This window comes from Varanus komodoensis, unplaced genomic scaffold (genome assembly GCF_004798865.1).
Source record: "Varanus komodoensis strain SLA01 unplaced genomic scaffold, ASM479886v1 scaffold37, whole genome shotgun sequence".
Taxonomy (NCBI): domain Eukaryota; kingdom Metazoa; phylum Chordata; class Lepidosauria; order Squamata; family Varanidae; genus Varanus; species Varanus komodoensis.
The window spans coordinates 8,405,098-8,430,875 of NW_025335889.1; the positions used below are offsets into that span (position 1 = coordinate 8,405,098).

The 25,778-nt window shown below is 42.0% G+C and overlaps 1 protein-coding gene across 1 annotated transcript in view; it reads left to right on the top strand.

Annotated features, from left to right (window-relative positions):
- The window catches only part of PTPRT (protein tyrosine phosphatase receptor type T), a 530,461-nt gene that overhangs the window by 391,624 nt on the left and 113,059 nt on the right, over positions 1 to 25,778 (top strand). The window contains exons 14-16 of the mRNA XM_044440227.1: positions 2,765 to 2,821; positions 13,257 to 13,392; positions 14,356 to 14,376. Of these exons, the coding sequence (XP_044296162.1) occupies positions 2,765 to 2,821; positions 13,257 to 13,392; positions 14,356 to 14,376 (214 nt within the window). The remainder of the gene's footprint in view (positions 1 to 2,764; positions 2,822 to 13,256; positions 13,393 to 14,355; positions 14,377 to 25,778) is intronic.

Here is a 25,778-nt window from a genome sequence, read left to right on the forward strand (position 1 = left end):
AGAGAGAGAGGGAGAGAGAGAGAGAGAGAGAGAGAGAGAGAGAGAGTCATTGGAATGTGAAAGGTCAATTCGTTTGCCTTACAAGCATCAATGCCCCATTCTACTAAGATTTCCAAATGTATGAATATTTGTCAGGACACTCCTGATACCCACTCTAATTTCCATCCCTTTCAGGGCAGGGACATGATTCTGAACACAGATAAAGAACTATGGAATGCTCAATCTTCTTAAAAATAATCATATATTTTCTTCCCCTAAAGTCAATATGGTCCTGTTTATCACAGGTAGTCTCCCTCCAAGGAATTCAGCGTGTGTGTCAGAGTTAATTTCTTGATTTTGCAACAGAGAAGACAACATGATGAAGAGACAAATTGGTATTCTGTTGTTATTTGAATCTCTGCCTCTCCTTTGGAAACCACAGATCTGCTTGGCCCAAAGTAGCATAAAAATTTTGCTTTGCTTCACCCTTTCCCTACATGACTGGTAATTTCCCGTCCACCCCCCTTCTTAAACAATATAGGAAGAACAGCTCGCCATCTCTCCTGTTGTTCAATTATCAGGGTACTTATCCTGCTAGGAAGTGTTAGGCCCCTCCAAGGTGTGCCAACATCTCAGAATGAGGTAAACATTAAAAAGCAATATCCAAAACAGCGAAGGATTAGAAATTGGTGCCTGCCCTCATCTATTTACTGCATCTGTTTACCTTGGTAGCAACAATGTGTGGCATAAAGCCCTATAACAGTCTTTCAACAATGTGCTAATTTTGTATCTCTCAGAGATACAGAACTAAACCTGTGCTCATTTTGTATCTCTCCAGTGTTCCGTCACATGACAGCATTTTGATTAAATCCGGAAGTAAATCTTAAAAGAGGGAGATGGGCAAATGATTTATGGGTAGGATGGTGCAATAAATTCAGCTTCAGGTGGGAGCTTATTACTTCCCCCCCATTTTTCTTATTTTTGTTACTGCTCAGAAAAAGTCACAAACTCAAAGGCATGGCCATCTGCCAAGTGTTGGTCACTGCAGCTGGCATTCATCCTTCCTGCAAGCCCTGTCTAGGCAATTGGTACCCATTGCCATCAAGTATTCAAAGGGTGTATTGAGAATACACTGGTTGCTTCCAACCCCTAGCCACTGATGCACATGGGGGTTGGGTTCCCTGGCTAACACACGACAGGGCACTGATAGCAGTATGAATACATGCACTTAGGCTGCCAGATCTCTGTTGCTGCTGCCACTGGCATGCTGCAAAATTTTAAATAACATTCCTGTTAAACATGCTAAAGACAAAACAGCATAGAACCCCCTCTTCCTCATATTGGGTTTGTAAGCCCCACATCTGAGATCAGCAAAAGGCAGGGCAATTGACAGTAAAAGAAGAAGGGGGCGGCAGAGGATGAGGTGGCTGGATGGAGTCACTGAAGCAGTTGGTGTGAGCTTAAGTGGACTCCGGGGGATGGTGGAGGACAGGAAGGCCTGGAGGAGTGTTGTCCATGGGGTCGCAATGAGTCGGACATGACTTTGCAACTAACAACAACTACTACAACAACATCTGAGATCAATTCAAGAGTCAAGTTTTGCATCCCAGAATAGTTGATTCATTCACATCCTGTCAATGGGGTGATAAATTAGGAGTGACTGTTAACACATCTTTGATAAGAACATAAGACCTGAGTTGCTAAATCAGTTAAAATGGCAATGGCAATTTATAGAGCAATGCTTATCTAAGAGTGGGTCTCATATGAACTCAGATGGGCTTACTTCTGAGTAGACATGTAAAGGACTGCACTGTTAGATGGACACTTGTCCTTTATAGTGAGTGACTAATGTTTTTGCTCTGTACATTATAATGAGTGCTGGAATGGTAAAGTAAGTCACACATAAATAATCATTTTTCACTGTTAGCTTGATAGGATGTTAAAAGCTATATGTATGCCTCTGATGTTCCTTCTCATTCTACTTTATCCCAGTCTTTCTCTAACCATACTTCCAGAATATTTCATTAATATTTTCTACATTCACATTGGCACATTTACATTAGAAGTCTTTCTGTGTTATCCATTCCTCAGGAGCTGCATATTCTGCCCCTTAAATGCAAACCCACTGACCTTCTTTCTTTTATTTACCATTCATGTTATCTGGCTTACATTTTTGCATCTTTTATCCACATTTCTATCCTTTGATAGAATAGTTGTGTTTAAATTAAGGGAGGTTGGACTGAACTAAGGATAAAAACAACAGCTAACTTATATATCAATGTGGATGTATATCATTAGTGAAAGAGACACTCTTTTAAAACAAACTGATAATTAAATCCCAATTTATCCCTTCTTTCCCACAGAATTTTAATTAAAAAAGGATTTTGAAGCACTTTTTTTCCCTTTCTTTGCCTTCATCATACGTATTTTAAGTTCTCATTTTAATTCAATTGGTTCTTTTGGCATGAACTTATTTTTTTCCCTTTCTCCCCAAACAATATATGTTAGTATTGACACTTTATTAGTGAAAATTGCATCCTCTTGCTAAGGAGAAAACAATTACCTCCTGTGTTCTCAAAGTGTGTTTCATTAATTTTACCACCTAATTGAAACTAAGGCAGAGGGCTCATAAATGGATCCATATCTCTCAAGGTTCATTTTTTTCTGAGTACAAGTTCTTGGAATTAAAATGCAGTTTTATTAAGTGGCACATTTTTATTTTCTATTTCTTTTTTTCTTTTCTCTCTTGTGCATGCTGCCTGGGAACCGTTTTCCTTGTTCTTAGCAGTAATAAATAGGCAACAGGTGACCACCCGAAACCCGCCCAGCCTCATGAGTACAGGTGATTATCAGTTCAGGAGAGGGAATGTGATAAAATTGAAAACATTTTGGCACCCACTAAAATGTCATGTCAAATTTTTCTTCTGTGTTGAAACAAGTATGATGTTAGTCTGATTTGTTTACAGGAGGTTCTTTAATAATTTTGTACTGGGTCAGAACTACATCCATTTTGAATGCCTACAAATTGTAGTTAAGCAATAATGTAACATTGTATTGCTGCATTCAGAAAGACAATGAAAACAGTCTGGAAATATCTGCTTACATTACCAAACTAGCCTTCAACTCTACTTGAATTCCTAACTCTAAGAGGAGGTGATGCATCATTTCCTTGGTTCCTGTTCTGGATATGTGTCTAGTAAAGAATTAAACATGATACTACTGTTGTTTACACATTTATTTAACATCAAGGCTGACACGGAAAAAGGCAAGGAAGACCATAAGACTAAGATAAAACTAACTTGCCCAAGAACTAGTCTAGAAGGTAGAGGTGGGAGCTCTGAAAGCTGAGCTCTAAGCACTAAACCATTGTGCGGAACCAAAATTACAAAGGCGGTGGAGGGCAGCCTTATGCTCTGCCACCCTCTAAGTTATTTATTTATTTCTTAATCTTCGCAAAATAAAACTCAGGGGCAGAGAACCTTGAAGGTGCCAAGAATGCTGGAGAGCCCAGGTACATGACTTCACCCAGAAGACTAGATGCTCACTTTTATCTTGTATCAAGATAAAAGTAAGCATCAAACTGAAAGGAAGATCACGGCTCTGGAAGACAATACAACTGGGAAGAGTCACCAGATTGACATTCTGTTAATGCTTTGCAAACCATAGCAGCTTTACAGAAAGTGTGGTGACATGATGCGAAAGGAACAAAGCTGATTCATTGAAAGACAGGAATCAGAATTGTTCATTCTTTCTGGGTTACTCCAAACGGTAATAAAAATATATTATTGCCACAAAACCTCCTGAAAGTTAAGCTTCCAACACATAAGAAGCTCAGGTCTATTCTTAAAGCACTATGCCTTAATTTTCTTAGAAAAAGTTTTTCTAGGAACCCATCTCTTTACAGAACCATTATTATGAAGATAAATATATTAAAGATTCAATCCTATGCATGGTTAAACCAAACAAAAAGGGGTACAAATGGTTGGGGCATTTTGGGAATAATAGGCTTTCTTCTTTTCTTTTTGGTCTCCCTGTGCATAGGATTGCTTCCTAAAGGTCTTACTTCAGGTATAACACATCAAAGCACTACAACAGCCTTAATAATGGTAAAAGAAAGAGGCAGCTATTAGAAAAGAAAAAGACTGTTCACAACATTGAGTAAGCAACACTTTTGAAGGGGCTATCAGTGGTTACCGGTAAAGTTTGCAAAAACATAAAAAAGGAAAATAGATGTGGCGACAGAAAAGGAGTTGGTGGCGGAGCGGGAAGTCTAACCTAGTCATAGGTGCTCCAAAGTGCCACTTAGTTATTGTTGAAGCAGCTTTGCTGTTGGTGGTGTAAGCAAACTCAGCAAGAGTGGCAAGAATGATATCTCTTGCCACTCCTGCTTCTGCTTCTTTTTCCTGCAATCCACTGTGGTTAAATCACCTGGTTTTGGACAGCAGAGCAATCCACAGCAATCCCTACAAGTCATGGGGTTGTCTGGGTAGCTTATTGCCCCAAAGGAAGCCACCTTGCAGTCCAGGTTCATATAACACAACATGGCAGCCCAGTGTGATTAGTTACCCATGCTGGGTTGCCATTTCATTCGAATCCAGCCCATCTCTGATAATGCATTGAAATAATTTATTGTAAGTGCCCGATTACAGCATGTGATAGGAGGTTTCCTTCATTGTGACCTTTAGTTGCTGTGATGATGCTAGCATCTTCATTAATCTTATTCTTCTGGCATAGTAGCAACTGTTACTATGGCTCTGACCTCTATGGGTTATATCCAGTGGTGGTGCTGCACCAGCAGGAAGCACATCAACTTGCATATTAGTTCTGATCTTGTATGGTTCAATTTTGTTTGGCTAAGCTAAGACTGGAGGCAGTGGTAGGTGGGACGCAGATGACTCATGTACATTCACTGTCTTATGTGCAGTCATAATATGAAAGCTTCGCAGAGGGAGACAGAACATTACCTTAGTTTTGCAGGTGGTACTGGGGGAGCTGCAAAGAGAGACAATGTTGCCATTTTTCTCAGAACTTCCACATGCCCTAGGTCGGGTTTACATGGAGTGGCATACATGCATGGTTAAGAAACTGTCTATTAATGCCCAATTATCACTATGTATGTGTGCAGTATACGAGCAACTCAGAAACTGTTAAATTGAATGTTTTGAAAAGTGTCTGATGGTTGCAGGAATGGCATCAAATCCTTCCCACCTCCATATTTCTATTTTTACCAACTAAATGGCTTAAACACATGTTGTTCTAGATGTTTTTCTCAGATACTAACAATCATGGATGAAGTATTTAATAATCCCATCATTAATATTTAACTACTTTGGTTTTCTCAGTATTTCAGGGATCAACTAATTCTTGGCATCATCTAAGCATCTTTACAGAATTCTCCTAATCACATTAGAATGAATGAAATGCAGCATTAACTTGTACAATAGAATGTAGTTGGTAGTGATGAAATCTACTAGATGGTATGATCTTACGGTATAGGATGTGTATTAAAACATCCCTGATTCAATGTTTTAGACCAACGAACCAAGTAGGAACATAACATGCATCTTACTCAAGGTCATACAATGACTGGAATCACCTCTTCAAGGTTTCAAACAAAAGCCCAGCTGTTGTCAGGGCTGAACCTGGAACTCTTTCTGTGCAGAACATGTGTTCAGTCACAGAGTTTCAGGAAGAAATAGGGAATGTTCTCTTACTACTTCTCTTTGCAAATTTACTCCTTTATCTGAAACATTTCAATTATGCCTTTCAATCTCCTACTTATCAAGACAGTTCTCAAGAATTAACAGACTAGGTTAAAACAATACAGTAAAAGACACAATAAATAAAAACAACAGAAGACCAAAAATAGACCATTTTAGCTGCTAAGAGCTGAGGAACAGAGTCAGACAATTTAAATCTAAATATTTGAATGAAGAGTGGTATGCACAAAGATAAGACTGGCATCAAAAGTAGTCATGGTTGAACATGCTGCTGAGGGCATACAGAAATCCCCTGCAATTACTCTTGTCTTTTGCATTGCAAGCAGCCTTTCCAAGGGCCTCTGGCTCCAGTCTGGTCGATGGTTGCAGGGAAAAGGAGAAGCAGTATATGCTGCTAGCTTTTTGCCTGTCAAGTAGGCAGGTGGCTGTAATAATGAGAAAGAAGGTGAGGAAAAATAGTTGGTGGTGACAATGGCTGTGAGATGGTAGCCTTACTGAGGAAGAAGGGAGGTACTGATGGCTTTCACATTCAAGGACCCTACAAAATCTGCACCTGACCCTGCAGGAACACATGCTCATATTTATTTATTTATTTATTTATTTATTAAAACATTTTTATGCCGCCCCATTCGCCGAAGCCTCGGGGCGGCTTACAACAAAAAATTTAAAATAACATTTTAAAATATATACAATAAAATACAAATATACACTATAAAACAAGCCGCCCTGGCCAAATAAAATTCAATAATATTAACATTTAAAATACTGCTTAAATAAAAAGGTCTTTGCCTGGCGCCGAAAAACAAATAACGACGGCGCCAGGCGGACCTCTCTGGGGAGCGCATTCCATAACTTAGGCGCCACCGCTGAGAAAGCCCTCCTCCGAGTAACCACCCTCCTAACTTCTTCCATGGAGGGCTCCCGGAGAAGGGCCTCTCCCGCCGATCTCAGGGGGCGGCTGGGCATATAAGGATGTAAGCGCTCCTTCAGGTAACCAGGACCCAAGCCGTTTAGGGCTTTATAGGTCATAACCAACACCTTGAATTGGGCCCGGACTTCAATGGGAAGCCAGTGAAGCTGACGGAGAACTGGAGTCATGTGAACATAACGTCCAGTCCCCGTCAGCAGCCTGGCAGCTCTATTTTGGACCAATTGAAGTATCCGGACCGTCTTCAAGGGTAGCCCCACGTAGAGCGCGTTGCAGAAGTCCAAACGGGAAGTCACCAACGCATGTGTCACTGTCGCAAGGCAGTCATTCTCCAGATAGGGGCGCAGCTGATGAATTAGCCGAAGCTGGAGGAAAGCACTCCTCGCCACTGCTGTTACCTGAGCTTCCAGTGAAAGCTCTGGGTCGAGGAGCACTCCCAAGCTGCGGACCTTGTCCCTAAGAGGGAGTGCAACCCCATTCAGGACAAGGTTCAATTCACCCTCTCCGAAGCCCGATCCACCAACCAACAGGACCTCCGTCTTGTCTGGATTGAGCTTCAGTTTATTGGCCCTCATCCAGCCCATTACCTCGGCCAGGCACCGGTTCAGCACAGCCACTGCCTCACCTGGATTGGTGGAAAACGAGAGGTAGAGCTGGGTATCATCAGCGTACTGATGGTTCCGCAGCCCACACCTCCTGATGACCTCTCCCAGCGGTTTCATGTATATGTTGAACAGCAAAGGGGACAAAATGGACCCCTGCGGTACTCCATGGCATAGCTGCCATGGCGCAGAGCCATAGTCCCCCAGCACCACCTTCTGGAACCGGCCATTGAGATAGGAGCGGAACCACTGCAAAGCAGTGCCTCCAACCCCCAATCCCGCAAGCCTATCCAGAAGGATACCATGGTCGATGGTATCGAAAGCTGCTGAGAGGTCCAGCAGAACCAACAGGGACGCACTCCCCCTGTCCTTCTCCCTGCACAGGTCATCATACAGGGCGACCAAGGCAGATTCAGTACCGTACCCGGGTCTGAAGCCGGACTGCAATGGGTCCAGATAATCAGTTTCATCCAAGAGTGCTTGGAGTTGTCCCGCCACCACTCGTTCTAACACCTTGCCCAGAAACGGGATGTTGGCCACTGGTCTATAATTAGTGGCCATCTCTGGATCCAGTGACGCCTTCTTCAGGACCGGTCGGACTACCGCCTCCTTCAAAGGGGCCGGCACCCGACCCTCCCTCAGAGAAGCGTTAACCACTTCCAAGATCCAGGTTCCAATCCCGTGCTTGGAATCATTTATTAACCAAGACGGGCAAGGGTCCAAAAGGCAAGTGGTTGGACGTACTCGCCCAAGCACCTTGTCCACATCATCGGGCCGCAATAACTGAAATTCATCCAATAAATCTGGACCAGACGGCAGCATTGGTGTCTCCTTTGAAACCTCTGAATCAATAGTGGTGTCCAGCTCGTGACGAATCTGAGCGATTTTCTCCCTGAAATGCCTGGCAAAGTCGTCACAGCGGGCCTTTGAGGGTGGAATCAGGTCTTCCTTTGGACCTGGACGGACCAGGCCTTGCACCACTCGAAAGAGCTCCGCCGGACGGCATTGTGAGGAGGCAATGGAAGCGGAAAAGAATCTCTTTTTTGCCGCCCTCACCGCCACAGCATAGGCCCGATAGTGGGCTCTTAAGTGTGTTCGGTCAGATTCATCTCGTGATTTCCTCCACCTACGCTCTAGTCGTCTCCCAACCTGCTTCATCGCCCTCAATTCAGGAGTATACCAAGGGGAAGAGCGGGCTCTGCCCGGTGGGAGAGGACGCTTAGGAGCGATCGTGTCTACAGCCCTGGTCATCTCCCCATTCCACAGTTCGACCAGAGCCTCGACAGGAGCACCCGTCTTGTCAGCCGGAAACTCCCCCAGGGCCTTCAGGAATCCTTCTGGATCCATCCGGCTCCGGGGGCGGACCCACATAATCGGGTCCGCACCCTTACAGAGGGAGAAGTCGCTCTCGAGCATAAATCTCACCAGGAAGTGATCTGACCATGACAGGGGAGTCAAGCATGAATTACTCACCCTCAGACCACCCTCTTCCTGCCCCGTCGAGAAAACCAGGTCCAGAGTGTGTCCCCGTTCATGGGTGGGGCCGGTGACATGTTGAGACAGCCCCATGGCCGTCATGGAGGCCATGAAGTCCTGAGCCGCCCCGGTCAGACTAGCCTCGGCATGGAGATTGAAGTCCCCCAGGACCAACATCCTGGGGGTCCTCAACACCAGGTCCGAGACAGTCTCCGTCAGCTCAGGCAGGGAGACTGTTGGGCAGAAGGGTGCGCGGTACACCAACAGAATCCCCAGTCTGTCTCGGTCGCCCAACACCAAATAGAGACACTCCAGCCCTGGTCTCGAAGGGACCGGAAGTCCCGTGAGGGAGATGGAGGCTCGGTATACCAAAGCGACCCCCCCTCCCCTCCCCTCCAGCCGTGAGCAGTGCTGGACCAGATACCCGGGCGGGCACACTTGGGAGAGGGCAACATCCCCCCCCTCTCCCGCCCAGGTCTCCGTTATGCAGACCAGGTCGGCCCCCTCATCCACAATCAGGTCCTGGATGAGGGCAGATTTGTTATTGACCGACCTGGCATTAAGCAACAGCACCGTCAGGCTGGAGGGGCGACTGACGAGACTCCCTGGCACCCTCTGGCTGGGAGCAAAACCAGAAGTAGGGACAGGTGTCAGCCATCTGTCCCTCCTTCTTCTATGCGGACACGTTAAGCTCCCAACGCTGTTACGTCCCCTGCCCATAACCACCTCAATGGCGGCACCCGTGCGCTCCCCAGGAAACATAAGCGGCAGCATGGCCAGGGACGACTCCATAAAAAGATTTAAAATACTACTAAAAACACACACACACACACACACACACACACACACTCTCACCCCTCACTCACAGCCCAGCAGGAGGGCCTACCATTGCCAAGCGCAAGCCCCTGGCCAGCCCCGCCCCCTGCTCGGCCACCCGAACGGCGGCAACTGTCCTTTGGCCGACGCCCTTTGTAGCCGCTGGCCCTGCGTCCCCCGCCTCATCCGAAGCACGCCTGCCACACGTGCTGGGGCGTGGCGGAGCAGCCAAGTGGGCGGTGGATGGCGGCGCGGTCTTACGCGGCCAGGCAGCGGCTCCCCTCCGGCGCGGCGCGGTCTTACACAGCGAGGAGGCGGCCCTCCTCCGGCGTAGGCTGCCGGGCGCAGTAGGTGTTGCTATTCATATACAGTACTTGATGCTGACAAATCAGGACAGGACAAGGCAACCATTTCCTACCAGTAATGTTACGCCTTAGTTTTGCTCCCCCCACAGACAAAGAATTGTTTGCATGTTTATGTTGTAGTAGTAAAAATTTTCTCTTGAAAAAATGTTCATAAACCATCCAAACTGGTGGGACATGTGCAATGTCCTCCTGACCCCATCCTACCACCAGAGGGAAACATTCAAGTCAAAGTTATAGTATTTGAAGTTTGATAGAACAAAGGAAGCTTTCTACTTCCTTCCTTCTGTAAAGGAGCTAACCAAGGGCAAGAAACTGAGCTCAGAAGAAGTATATCCCAAATTCGTTTTTTCCACCACAGTGTTGTTTCAGTGGAGAGGTAAACTCTGCTGCTGAAAAAATCTGGCGACAGGAGCAGGATGGTTTCTTCCACCTACACTTGCTCTACACAAAGAGGACACCTTTTCACTGGTGAAAAGCTCTGAGTTGGTGATACTAATTATAGTCCCAAATTCCTTCATTGATAAAGGAATTCCTTCATTTGCAACACACACACACACACACACACACACACACACACACACACACAGAATAGTTTTCATGAGATTTGTAGCAGTAGTTTTCCCTTTGCAAAAAGCTTCATTTTGCATCACACAGTCCACATCTTCTGGAAAAGTTAAACCAGATGAAGCCTAGATAGAGTAGGACTGGTTCCTTGAAAATAAAATAGAATAAAATGCAGAAGAAGGGAATCATGTAGAACTGTTATAATAATTAATGATGATTTCTGATAGAGTATTCTGTATCTACTGTGGGCCAGAGTGATGAGTAGGGAGAACAAGAATCACTTATGCACTCATTGAAATACATTTGCATCTGAAATTACCCTGATCAATGTCATGCCACCATATTTCTTTTCCATTTTTCTTAATATGTTACCCTTTAACAAGAGACAGCAGCTCAAACTGGTCCTGCAATGAATGTATTAATTACAGGACCAGTATAATATATTCATATTAATTAACTATTAATTAATATGAATATATTATACACATGAGTAGAGAAGTGTAGTGGTTAAAGCATTGGGCTTGGATTTGGGAGAACTATTTCTGGTGCCCACTTGACATAAAGCTGAGTGAGTAACTTTGGTCGATCACTGACGCTCAGCCTGTCCCACCTCACAGAGTTTTTGTGAGGATAAAAGCAAGAAGAGCATCATGTACAGTGCCTTGGGCTCTTTGAAGGCACAAACAAAAAAGTGGTGATATAGAAAATTTGAGAAAGCATTGCAAAACCTCAGGCAGGAAGTTTTTGGCAAGCTTTGTAACTAATGATATAAATTTGCTCCAGGTATATGGTGCATAGCATCCACTTAGGTCTTTGAGTGAGGATGGCAATAGGAAGTTCTCATTGCATCTTTGAAAAGTCTGGCAGAGTGTCTTTTTGTGGCCGATTTGGGGAATCTGCTTCAAGCAAATCCAGTGCCCAAATATATGGGAACCTAAAGCAGAGGAAAAAACGGCTTCCACTTTCCATTTGGTACTTCTCAGTGACACTCACTGGGATACATTCCACCCAGGAAAGCATTACAAGGTCCCAGATTATGTACAGGTGCATTGATCTGGCCCTTTCCCTGTGGATAGTGTTCCTGGCTCCAGCTTCTTAGTAGCAAGCTTGATCCAACTACACTGCAAGTTCTCTAGAACATAATATAGTAGACTCCTCTGAAGAAATTGGGATATCCATTAATCAGAGGAAGTTTAGCTGTAGTTCTAGGAAGATTTTTATGAGAACAAATTAACAACTTGTGAAGGCCATTTCCTTTCAATTCAATGTATCAGACCTGTCACAATCATTTTCATGGGACTAGGGACATTCTTTCTGTTTCCCTTATGACCGTAATGTTTTTTACCTTTGTTTCTAATTGATCATCAGCTTCTATTTTCTATCCCCCAAACTAGTTTACATCAATTGGAGGAGTTGGTTACTGTTAAGGCAGGAAAATGAGCTATAGAAAGCCATCAAATACATAGAAGTGTAGCATGGTTTTGAAATGGAGTGCACACAATCCCTCTTTCTATAAGTGCTGTGTAGCCAAACCTACTTTGCAGATCCAATCTCTCATTTATTTATTCATTTTTTTCACACAGGCACTCAAAATGGCTTATAATAAAAAATGAAACTGAATGCCAATTAGACTCCTCTGCTGTAGATTGATAGCTGAAAAATCATTCTTTTGCTGGTGCTCTGTCTTCTCCCTTTGCTACCAGCTTCACTTGATTTCCTTCGAATGCCTCCAGGGACTTATATTCCAGTTTTGCCATTTTCATCTATCTCATGGTTTATTTGGAATCTGAAAGGCTATGCAAAGTTCCACTCTGATACAGAACAGACAATTGTAGTGAATGGCTGAAATAGCGCATTTTTACATGCTCTTCTAATAGAGGATGCTTGAAAACAGTGGCTTGAAACAGCAGACCACAGGCTGGTTCTTAAGATGGAGTTCTAGTGTCCAGTTATGACAGAGGCATAATCATGAGAGCTGTTGAAATTTCTGACAGTGACTTCAGTCACTGAGACAAGTCAGTTAATATGAATGATTTTCTGGCTGGGCAGAAAAGGATACAAAGTTAAGGCAGCCATTCAAGTCCTAGCAAACAAGTAGGCAGGGCAAAGTTGATAACACTCTAACTGCCAAGCCTTGGTAATTGGTGTTCTGCTACAGGTGGTGGTGGCACTGAGGAGGCAGGGCAATTGTTGAAGCCCCTGGTACCTGAGGTGACAATATATTTTCTAGTCATCTTATTATTCCTGCAGGAACAAGCTGAGAGACAACCTTCTAACAAACAACATGTTAAGTGCAGAAGAAAACTGTGTCCCACTATTTTGTTTCGGTTTTCACACAGATTAGATTGCCCTCGATTGTCATGATGAGGAGTTACATCTCATGATGAGGAGTTACATACCGATGAGACATCTGTATGCCTAGAGTCTGTAAGCCTAGTAAATACAATAATAGGCCAGTGGTGATAATATTACCCTTGGAGGAGGAAATGCAAAAAGAGTTTACTATAAATTTTGTAGCATTTGCTAAGCTTGCTAAATGGAAAAGTGTTTTCCACTGACCAATGAGTCAGTGTATGACTGAATAATATCCATGACTTGAATAATATCAATGGAAAAAAACCCCAACAACTCTCATAACATCACATCACATGTGGGATGGAGTTACAGTTTCTTTTCTCTCAAGGTCAAATGCAGAATTGGTCTTTTGAAATGTTGTTCTCAGTTGCTGTGTTGTTGAAAACTGATTTGCCTGGGATATTTCAACAATACCTTGTTGTTATTTCCCTCTTTTCTGCAACCTCTTAAGGAGCTTCTACACAGAATTCCAATTCAGTGGAGCCCGAAAAGCAGGTTGACAGCACTGTGAAAATGGCAGGAGTTATAGCTGGTCTTCTGATGTTTGTAATTATCCTTCTGGGAGCAATGCTTACAATCAAGAGAAGGTAAGTTTCAACAATCTCTAATTTTCTATGATTTGGCGGTGTTTAGGTGTCTTCTGCCAAAAAGATAGCACTTTATTGGAGCATATTTTATGTATATTGAGGTAGTTTAGGCCTGCTGGTTTGTTTAATGACATTAATATAGTCATCCCAAGAATTGAGGGCTCATTCTTCATACATTTGCTAGGACCCATGGGAACCACATATTATGTTTTTATGAGTGTTTGCTTCCAGTGGTTGTAGTACACAATCACACGAATCTTTCTCATCCCCACTGGTACCTTTCCTTCTGGTTTGATGGGTGTGTGAAGGATATAGAACATTCTGTATTCTCATTAGTGATGTACAATTGCATAAATATATTAAGAGACAATTGGAAGTCCTGAGTTCTAGACTCTGTTCTGTCACTGGTCATATCAATATTGCACTGTTAACATGATCCTTTTTTCACCTCCCAAAAAACGTGTGTGACTTGTAGTTCTGAGAGTTTGTGGGGCAGGGTAGTGCTCTCTAGCAGAATTTTCAGTACCTCATGGAACTACAAATTTAAGCTTTCTGTTCTGGAAGTCTTGAGTGTTAAAGTGGCATTCTAACAATGAAAGGAATATAGTCTGTAGTTTAGACAGGGCAACATTGTACTACCTGAGCAAGTCATTTCACTCAAGAAGGTCTTGAGGAAGGTAGTTATCATGCACTTCCACTCCCTCAGATGATCAGTTGTTATATGTATGTACATAAAAATGTTATCAAACTGAATTTCTGCTATTTTCATCCTGGAATAGTCAATTATGAAGGCATCTTGTGCAACCTCTATTTTCAAAATGAATGTGTGCGTGCGTGTATCCAAAGAAGCACAAAATGTGTAGTTTGTCTGTCTGTGCATGGTGTTTCCCATTGATTCCAGTTCTGCAAGCTGTGAAATGTCTGGGATGCTTCCACAAACTTCCTTTCTATTCTTTTTTGAAGGAGCGGTGCAGTAGATCCAAGGTGATTATTAACCTTCTAAGTGTGGCTTGACCATGCATGCCCACTGACAGCCATTTCCTCTCGACCATCCATTCAGATGGACAAAGTTATTAAAAATTTGCCCAGGGAAGAAGGGTTGTCTGAGGATTTGTTTCAATTCATATATGACCACCACTTTATGAAGTCGTTGCTGGCATGTATTGGAAACAAAGTTTTTGAAGCAGTCCATTTTTCTTTGCATCTGTGTATGCTTTCTATGTGAACCACTGGCTCTCACACGTTGAACCAGCATGGCATGTCAGCTGAGTTTCCTCGCTCCCATTTTATGACCACCATGCCTACCACATACTGTGAAGTAGTGATTCGGATAAGCTGGCAATGCCTAGCAACAAGGAAAGCATTTTTCTTTTTATTTTCCACAAAGTCATTCTTTGATATCCTACTCATATTTCGAGGCATAATTTTAAAGGAAGGCCATAGTCTAACTGTAGTACTACAAAGGTCGTATGAGTTTGCTCATAAAATACCTTAGTTTTCCATCTTTAGGTGCACCAAATGAATTCAATTCAGTTATAAATTAGCTGCTTGACAACTATTGAAGCTATATTTGTATTGTAACTAGAGATTATCCAGCATAAATCCTGTCCTGGGAGAGACATTATTGTCTCAAAAAAACCATTTCTAGATCTTGTTCAGTATGCCTCTTCCCATTTTCTCTAATTCCATTTTTTTTAAAGTTTTATTTAGGAAAATTGCAAAAGAAATGACTCCACCCACAAGCACACATAAAATAAATGGCAATTGCTAAAGCTGGCCTCACTTCCCATATGTTTTGGTGAATTGGGGAGGCTTAGGAACAGTTTAGATAATATCTACAAATGACACTTTGTGCATACAGAATAGGACATCTTTTTCTATCCTGCATGCATTTTCTTGTAATTCCATCTAAAAATTAACTTAGTACAAAATGCCCTAAGTAATCTTAAACTTTTTTTTTGCATTTCATTGCAGTCTTTCTGATCCAAAGTGAGAGGGGGAAATACTCTCTTCTACTGTGAATGAGAAGTTAAACTATATTTCTGGGCATTTACTTTATTTTCTTTATTTCACTTTTTCTAATTATCCTGAAACACTATTAATTGAATAGTGAAACAAACATAGTATATGTCTTATTTAAAGGGATTGTTATGCACAAAACTGCATATTACCATGTATTTGTCAGGTTACCATATTCTGGAAATTTGATTACATCTTGCTTACTGTATTGTCTGAAATTGGCCTCAGTGACCAGCAAATCAGTGACTAGCAATGTCTGTGAGATGGGAAATCAAGGAAGTGTGTAGCTTGAGGGTGCTCCTGGACTTCAAATAAATTAACAGTTTGTATATGAAACCTATAGAATGCAAATTTTGAAGAACACAATATTTGTGTTTTAAATTAATTTTATTGCAGATATGACAAATATACTAGTTAGTAAGAATACAACACTAATTAATATTACAACAAACATAGTAAACATGTACCTCACAGGGTTGCTGTTGTGAGGATAAAATTGAGAAAATTATGTAAGCTGCCTTGAGGAAGGCAGGATATACAGTAAATGTAATAAATCAAATAAGATAATAAAATCTTATTAGATAAATATTTTCTTATACATTTAATGAGGTACTTAGTGCAAAGGTAAGTTTTCATATTGAATAGTTATTAGTATAACTTAGAATATTTGACTTCTACAGAAGTATCAATTGTAGATGTCTTCCATAACTTTTAAAGATATTCACTAGCATTATTCTGATTACACAATGGAGAAGCCCAGCTTCCACACAGTCACAGTATTAGATCATGGTCTTTAAATGAATCTAGGTTCCATTTATTTCCATGGGAATTATTTCCCTAGACTTAGACTCCTTAGACTCTTGTTATCAGTTGTTGTTAGTTGCTGGTACGACCCATCATGACCCCATGGACAACATTCTTCCAGACTCTCCTGTCCTCCACCATCCCTCGGAGTCTACCGAAGCTCACACTCACTGCCCCAGTGACTCCATCTAGCCATCTCATCCTCTGCTTGTTATTAGTGCTGGGATTAAAATACCTTAAATTTTTAAGCGTTTCTTAGCCCTTCTGGCAATGCATGAAACCTTGTCATTTTATTTCCACTTAGTTTCCAACTAGTGGACTCTGCTATCCACAGCAACTATGCTGAAGCTTTTTTGGTCAAAGTATACATAGTGTTATTTACAGGGTTTGACCTGGCATGCATTAAATAAATAAATAAATCCAAAATTGTGTGTGCATGCATGAAACTTGCATTATCCTATAGTTCTATTTTGGCTCTAGTACCAGCCACTGCAGATTTTCAGACAAAAAACTTTTCCATTATCTACAACCAGATACCTTCAGTCTCTAAGGGTTAAACCTGGGGTTTACTGGGTGTAAAGCATTTTATATACTACCATATATGTCCCTTCCTTTTTAATTAAAACCATACTTCTGTTTGTAACTATGTAAGATATTAAGAATTTAACTTTTGTGTGCAACTATCAAATCAACTTGCATGTCACTGTCCAGAATACTTTTTGGCTGTCTAAACATGCACTGGATTTTGTTTCTAATTTGTAAATGATTGACAATTTTCATTGGGAGGAACATAACTTAGAAAACTCAAAGTGAGCCTCAGAAACTTGATGCTGTGTCTAGCCTCATTATTGTAATCCAAACACATTTTGGGGAATCTAAGAAAATTAAGAAAACAGTGTTAGGGCTTTTCAACCAAGATTAGCAGAAATGATCTAATATGGTTCAGTTAGTTTCAGGCAGTATGCAATAGAAATAAATCTAAGTAAGAATGTAGGTGTTTTTCTTTCCTAAATCTGCTGGTGTCCTGAAGTTGATGCTGTTGTCCTTAGCTGATCGAGTGGTGCAGAAGATGAATGATAAATTGGATAGAAATAGAAAGGATTGCTTTATTGGAAGAAGTGTTTACCAAGGCTCTCTCATCTTCAAATGATTGCAGTTTAGAAGCTATCTAAATATATTGATGGGCAGGAGCAATTTGTGTAATGAATGGATTAAATATTTTAAAATAACAACTCTTAAATGAATTTTAAAATTGTCATTTTTCATACAAAAGCAAGCATATACAGCTTAACTATTTTGAATTCCACCCTCCATAAAAGGATTCATCTCCCAGCCTACAAAACAGCCGGCACAAGATTCTCTTGTCTTTCAAGGCAATGAGGCAGAAAAGTAGCAATTTAATTAGATGAACTTGAGGCACTACCTTCAGACATCAGAGTGACATCTGCTTGTGGCCCTGGGCATTATAGCTGATCAGTCATAGACACAATTCATTTAATTTTCCTGAATGTAGCATTTTGCTAACCAAATGGGGAAATGATCTCAGTGAGGAGCTGTATAAAGAGAAAAATGTTTCAAGGAAAAGGAGTCATGTTGCCAGATGTAAACATGACTGAAATTTGGGGTGACTGATGAGCCAGAAGATTCCATCTGATTGACATACATTTATACATTCAATATGAGATGCTCCTTGGAAACTTAATTACCTTCGGAAATTTAAGAGATTTCTTGTGGAAATTATCATCTCAGCACTACTGGAAGACCTGCAGTATTAAGGAGTTTGTCGAGTCTATGAGCTTCCGTTGAATTCACTTGTGCAGGTTTGAGTTAGAACAGAGTCTGTGAAGTTTGGCACTACATCAAAAAGAGTGTTTAAAACCATGATGGCTTTCAAGTCTAAGGGCAGGAAGAAGCGCTCTTTCTTATACCTAACAGCTCTTGAAACCTTTAGGGATCTGACAATTGCTGCTCCAGGCAAATAGGTATTGCACTGGATCATAAGAGCATGGCGGGCCGTCATGGCTTAATTAAACCACAGTGAGTTGCAGTGCATGCCAGCAGCCATTTTTAATATTCAGACTGTGGAGGTGTTTGCTGTGGCTTAGTGAGTAATATGAATGCAGCAAGGGTGCCTCTGAATGGGCTGCAAGGATTGTTTAACCTAAGAAACCACCTTCCCCAAGTCTATGCAATGCATGAACATATGCTGCCCCCACCATGGCTTGGAGATGGTGTGAACTTCATCAGTGATTTATGGGCAGGTGGCCCTGGTTGCAGGCTTTGTGAGCTTTGGCTTCCCGGAGCTGAAAAATGTGAGTAGTGGGTGGAGGCAGAGGAGAGAAGGAGGGAAGAAAAATCTCTTCCAATAAAGTGCCTATTGTTTGTAAACAATGGAGAAATGTCATCATCACAAAGAGACTGGTAATAGATGTAGAGCTACTAAAATAAGCTAAAGCTGCAATCCTAAGCTGGGAGCTGTAGGCTTTTTTTCTATCTAAACTTGTACAAGACTGTTCCCTAAATTATTTACACTACCTTTAAAAAAATGTATGACATTCCAGTCCTTCTCACCTGACTCAAATGCTGCCTGCTCAGTTACACTTACATTTTACAAAAATTTGGTCGGGAAAGGTGGACTTTAGATCATTTTCTCCATTGGCAAGGTTGGTTCTAGACACTACTGGCCAAATGTTAACCTAGAATCTTCTGAGCTTAAAACCTTCCATAGATAGATAGATTATAGATTACTGATGACTTCCATGGAATGTGTGAATTAACCTTAGTCCTTTTTATGCAATATGGTATGAATAGTGAATGTGTGGCAAAGAGAAAGGAATCTGGCCTAATAACTTTATCTCCAACCTGCATGCATTCCATTCACCTCACCTCATGTTTAAGAAGAATGGAGATGTCCACCCTCTCTTTGCTTGCCTTCATAGCTCGTTGGGTGCCTACCACCACTTCTGCTGCCACCTTGTCTTTTCCCAGAAGATAAGCAGGAAGGTTGTAAGGTTCACTCAGTAGACTTACAGACTGTCCTTTTCCTGTAGGAGCCCTGGGATTTATACTTCAAACCTAGATCCCATCAGGAATAGGTCCTTAGTTCAGTACATCTATCTTAGTCTCCCTAGTCACTTTCTGCAAACCTAAGGTGCAATCCTATGCATGTTTAGATGGAAAAAACCCTACAACTTCTGGCATGCCCTCAGCCAGCAGGGGGTCTGTAGGTTGATGATGACTGTAGGTCTTTGTCTGAAACATGCATAGAATTGTGCATTAAGTCTCTTTTGGACTTTGGGAAAGGAAGAGGAGCAAAAGCAAAAAAGACTTCTTAAGTATTCAGAGTGAACACACATGAGCAAACTAGACCTGATGGGAAATCCTCCTTTGCATATAAAGTGCAGATGGCAATGGTGGTCACTTCCTGGGATGGGGAAGAAAATCCCTTTTCTGAAGCTACTTTTATATTGGCATGATGAGGAGATGATAAAGGCAGCTCCAATTCTAGACAAAGAAGAAAGCGAGAGAAACTTACTAGATTCTTAAGAAAGCAGTGTGATCAATAATTTTGGAAATAAATCATCATTTTTCCTTTAAGATCTCATGAGTGTAGCCTCTTGTTTTCTGGCCAGTGGGTATGATTGCATCCACCTGCTCTGTGTGTTAAACATTGCTGTTTAGAACACTATGATAGACCATACACTTGTCATCTTGATGGACCCAAGTTCTGCGATAGGCAACTACCTGTAGGATGGAAAAATTCCTGCCTGAAACCCTGGGGAGTTGCTGCTGCTTAGTGTCAACAGTACTGATCTCAGTGAGCAATGCTCTGAATCCATATAAGGCAGTTTTATGTTTCTGTGGTTGTGACTGCAGTTTATCCTCATTGCCCTGGATGTTACATTTGTTATCATTTTCCTATTCTACTTTCCTGCACCTGCACAACCAAATGCGCTTTATTTTTGAGCCAAAAGGACAACGGCTTTGCAAAAGCTCTGCTCATATAAAGCATTCGGTGTCAAGACCTGCTTTTTATATGTGTCTTTGCTGTGCAAGATCATAGCCTGAGCAATGCTGAACTGGACTACTTTTACTCTCTATGTGGTTTTTAGTGTTTTTACTTTGAGTATTTTGTATGATTTTAGCATTTAACTCATTTAACTTATTTTAAAAGTTTAAAACTTTTGTATATTTTGTGTATTTTTTAACTTTTGTATATTTTGAATGTTTTAATTGTATACATTTTTAATATAACCTTGAATCCCAATAACTGTGAATAGCTGGGATACAGATGATGACGCTGACGACAATAATGATGGTGATGATGTTAAAACCAGCACTTGAATTTGGCCCACTTAATTTGGCAACTAGTGGAGGCAAGCCATGACTGGACTTATACATTCACATCATCTAGTTCCATTCATCCAAATTGCATGCTAGCTCCAGTTTATTCATTTATTATGTCTGTAACTTATGTTTCTACCAATAACTAAATAAATGAATAAGTGGCATTCAGATTTATGAACCATCTTCATGCCAAAGGCAATGCATTGGAGTAATCAGACCCAGACATAATTGGAGCATAATCACTAATGCTAGGCTCTTCCCATCAAAAGGATCACAACTGGGCTGCCAACTAAAGCTGGAAGAAAACACTCACCACAAAGGCCACCTGACCCTCCAGTGACAATGGATTTAGAAGAGTGAGGCTGCAATTCTATACCCACTTACCTGGGAGTTTATCCCTACTAAAGTCAGGGAACTTACTTCTAATTAGATACATTGGAATGTGCATTAGATTGCAATGGAAGACAGATAGTTCACTGCTGATCACTGCACTTAATTATGTTAGATTACATCAAAGGCTATCTATAGCATTTTATTTATTTATTGGATTTATATCCCACCTTTTTCTTTTTTAAAGGACTCAAGCATCTTACACCATTCTTGTCCTGCTGCTCTCAATCTTATACTTACAACAACCCTGTGAGATAGGTTGGGTTAAGAGTCTATGACTGGCTTGTTGGCTCCGTGAGTGACCAGAGACTAGAACCCAGATCACCTGAGACATGAGAGTTTCAAAAAGTAAGCTCCTTGTATACAAGGGCTGTGAAGAAGAAAAGCTTCTATACAGTATAATAAATAAAGCAATATAAAAAACAAGATATGCAGCCATTTCTCATTACATCATCATAATTATTGCATTGCATTGTTTACCTTTCCTTTCTGCTTCATGCAAGGAACCCAAGGTTTTCCACCATATACATAATGTTTTTTATGCACAATTTGCCAATCTGGTTGTACTTTCATTGCTGGCCACGTAGCAGAATGCACAAGTTCCAAAAAGGAGAAGACACTAGGTGGAGCAAAATGAGATGTATTCTGTCTTTCTCTCATTTATGTGAGCTAAGAAGAACATCACAGATATGGAAGAAATAATTGTTATGACACTTCTGGGATTGTGAGGAGCTCCAAAGGGATCTCTTCAAGGTGGGAGAATGTGCATCAAAATGACAAATGGAGTTCAGTATAAGCTAGTGTAGAGCAATGCATTTTGAGACAAAAAATCCCAACTTCAAGTATGCACTGATGGGATCTAAACTAGCTGTGACTGAATAAGAAAAGGATCTTGGGGTAGTAGTGGACAGCTCAATGAAACTGTCAGCCCACAGCTCAGCTGGTGTGAAGAAGGCAAACTCCATGCTAGGCATAATTCGGAAAGGGAATGGGAACTGCCAAAATCTCTCTTCCCTATACAAACCTTTGGGCTGTCTGTACTTGAAATATTGTGTTCAGTTCTGAAAAATGACATGGAAAAGGTACTAAGAAGGGCTACAAATGTGAGCAACTCCCCTGTGAGGAGTGACTACAACTGGGACTGCTTAGCAGAGGAAAGGGGGCACATAAGGGGGGATATGATAGAATTATTTAAAAATATGCACAGTGTGGAGAAATTAGAAAGGGAACATTTTTCTCTGTCTTCCATAAAACTTGAACATGTGATCATCCCATGAAGCTGATCGGTGGGAGATTTAGGAAAGATCAAAGGAAGTACACACAGTGCATAGTTAAACTATGGAATTTCTGCCATGGGAAGTGATGATGGCCATCAGTTTGGATGGTTTTAAAAGGGAATTAGACAGATACATGGGGTAGGAGGCTATCTGTGGCCACTAGCCTTGTACACTATGTGCTGCCCCCTTTATCAGAGGTGGCATGCCTGCATGTACCAGTTGCTGAGGAGCTTGCGCAGGATGACATCTTTCACCCATTCTGCTTGAGGGATCATGTAGCCACTGGCTCTTCTTATGTTGTTATTCTCTTACAGTGCAATTCTATACATTCATACTCAGACATGATGGCATTTATACTTTGTGTACAATTGTACCTAAATTTAGTCTAGTTTTACAAGCTACATAATTGGTATGATACTTATGGAGATCCTGACGAACAGATGTACATCTGTGCATTGCTCTTCATTTTTATTTTGTACTGTAAGAGTTGAATTGTCATCATTCTTATTTGGTACTGTGTGAATATAGGCACATTTTTCATTGGGATATCCAAATGCTGACTTGTAGACTCCTCACCAAACATTCCAGCTCTTATTATCCATCTAGTTCAGCAAAACCAAATATAGGCTGAAGTAACTTGCACATGTGCACTACAATTATCAGAAATGCAACATTAGGAAACCTCTTATCTCAGAAATCAGCTTCATGTGTACAAGGCTAAGCAGCTTAACATGCACACTTTCTAACCACAGAACCTGCTTTTATCCAGAATGTGCAGTCCCTACATCTCACAGAGTAAAATGTGCAAATTTGTCATTCAGAAGCCAATGTCATTATAAAAGAATGATTATATAATCAATTTCATTTAATATCTTAATTCTTGCATCCACATGTCCGATTCTGAGACAGATGTGTTTTTACTTGCAGAAAATACTAATGGAATTTTTAGGAGGTATCATTTTATGTGAAAGTTTAAATGTATCTATAGATAATTTACTCAGCAGAATAAGAGAAACAGAAAATGTGAAATCTTTGAATGCATTATTTAGGTAAATAAATAAGGATTTTTAGCAGGTGTCTGTTAAAGCTGTTTTTAACATCACAGCTAGTGATGAGGGTGGAAGCCAAAACACTTAGTACTAAATATATTTAGAGATTATGTTGTTGTTAGTCTGTCTTCCTTATATTTCTATTTCAGAGTGATTGTTTCCATAATGTATCCAGAGGTTCTTTTTTGTCTGTTTTTGTGCCACTTTAAATGATATATATCTACACATAGCAAATAATTGTTATGCATTATTTAGGAGGAATGAAACAGCTCTCATTATAGTAAGGTGAAAGACTATAGCAAGGCTTCAACAAACTCACTTGGAATCAGATTCCATTTATTATTATTAGGAATGTTAAGTACTCATACTAATCCTGTATAGAAACATAGAAACATAGAAAACAGAGCGAGTCAGAAGGGGTCTCCCGGGCCATCTAGTCTGACCTCCGGCACCAGCTGGCTCCGCGCACAACATGCCCACCATGTGGACGTCCAGCCTATCCTTGAACACCCGCACTGATGGGGCCTCAACGACCTCTCGTGGAAGCCCATTCCACACCCTCGGGGTCCTAACTGTCAGGAAGTGCTTCCTGGCATCCAAACGAAACCTTGGCTCCCTGAGCTTTGCTCCGTTGGAGCGTGTTCTGCCTTCCTCTGCAGGGGAGAACATGTCTCTACCCATCTCCATGTGACATCCCCTCACATACCTGTATGTCACCAACATATCCCAAGAGACCCAGTTCCCTCAGTCTCGCCTCATATGGCATCCCCTGCAAACCGGCCGCCAACCTTGTGGCCCTGCGCTGCACTGACTCCAACCTGCCTATATCCTTTCTGTAATGAGGGGCCCAAAACTGAACACAATACTCTGGGCGCACCAGAGTCGTGTAGAGTGGTAGTAATACCTCTCTTGCTCTAGAAGCCACACTTCTGGCTATGCAACCAAGGGTGGCGTTCGCCCTCTTGACCACCGCATCACACTGCTGACACATGTTTAGCCTGCAGTCAACCAGCACCTCAAGGTCCCTTTCACAAGTGCTGTTCTCCAGCCATTTGTCACCTAACCTGTACTTATGACAGCTATTCCTATACCCCAAGTGCAAGACCTTGCACTTATCCACATTGAGCGCCATCCTGTTGTCTCCTGCCCACTTCCATAGTCTGTCCAGATCCTTTTGGATCTGGAGTACCTGCTCCTCAGTTGTGGCCACTGCTCCAGTTTTAGTGTCGTCTGTGAATTTGATCAGCAGACTCTTCACCCCTTCTTCCATGTCATTAATGAAAAGATTAAACAGGATCGGCCCCAGGACAGAGCCCTGGGGGACCCCGCTTGTCACTGGCCGCCATCCCAATGATTCCCTGCTAATGGTTACCTTCTGCTTTCGGTCAGTCAACCGTGCCCTAATCCACCGGACAGTGCTTTGGTGTATCCCAAAACTCCTCAGTTTCTCCACCAGGATATCATGGGGCACTTTGTCAAGGGCCTTGCTGAAATCCAGGTATACCACATCCACTGCATCCCCTCCATCTAGCCATCGCAAAACCTTGTCATAGAATTCCACAAGGTTTGTCTGGCAGGACCTGTTTTTGCGGAAGCCATGTTGTGTGGCTGTCAGCCTCCCTTCCCTATCTAGCATCACTAGATCTCTCTCTATTATGAGCCTTTCCATTGTTTTTCCTACAATGGACGTTAGGCTAACTGGTCTATAATTCCCCATGTCCTTTCTACTACCCTTTTTGAAAATTGGGACCACTGATGCCACCCTCCAGTCCTCTGGAACTTCCCACGAGCCCTCAAAAATGGAGGCCAGCGGGCATGAGAGAACCCCTGCCAACTCTCTAAGTACTCTCAGGTGTAACCCATCAGGGCCTGGCGCCTTTGTAATGTCCAATGTCCTGAGGAGCCCCTCGACTTCAAGGGGGGGTGACTCTAATCTGTGCCCCTAAGTCCCCAGCCTCATCTAATCTCCTATGGGAATATCCCCCATCCTGCTTTGGGGAGAACACAGAGGCAAAATAGTCATTTAGCATCTGTGCCTGTTCCCTCATATCAGGCACTGGATCTCCTTCCTCCTTATTTAGTGGTCCCACCACTTGTCTCCCCTTCCTCTTCCTATTTACATGCTGAAAGAAGCCCTTTTTATTGCTCTTGATATTCTTGGCAAGTCTCAGCTCGTAATCAGCCTTAGCCTTGCGAAGAAACCTTCTGCAGCGGGCCTCCTCCTCCCGGTATACCCTTTTGTCTATTTCCCCCAGTACCCATTTCCTACAGAGGTTCCTCTTTTGTCTAATCCCTCTAACCACCTCCTTTTGCATCCATGGCGGCACTCTCCTCCGCCTCCCCACCTTACTGACTAGAGGTATCATCAAGGCTTGCTCCTCCAAAACCTCCCTTTTCAGTGCTATTCACCCCTCCTCAACTCGCTTACCTTCCAGTAACCTATCCCAGGAGACTTTCCCCAGTCTGGCCTTCAGTTGGCCAAAGCTGGCCCTCTTGAGGT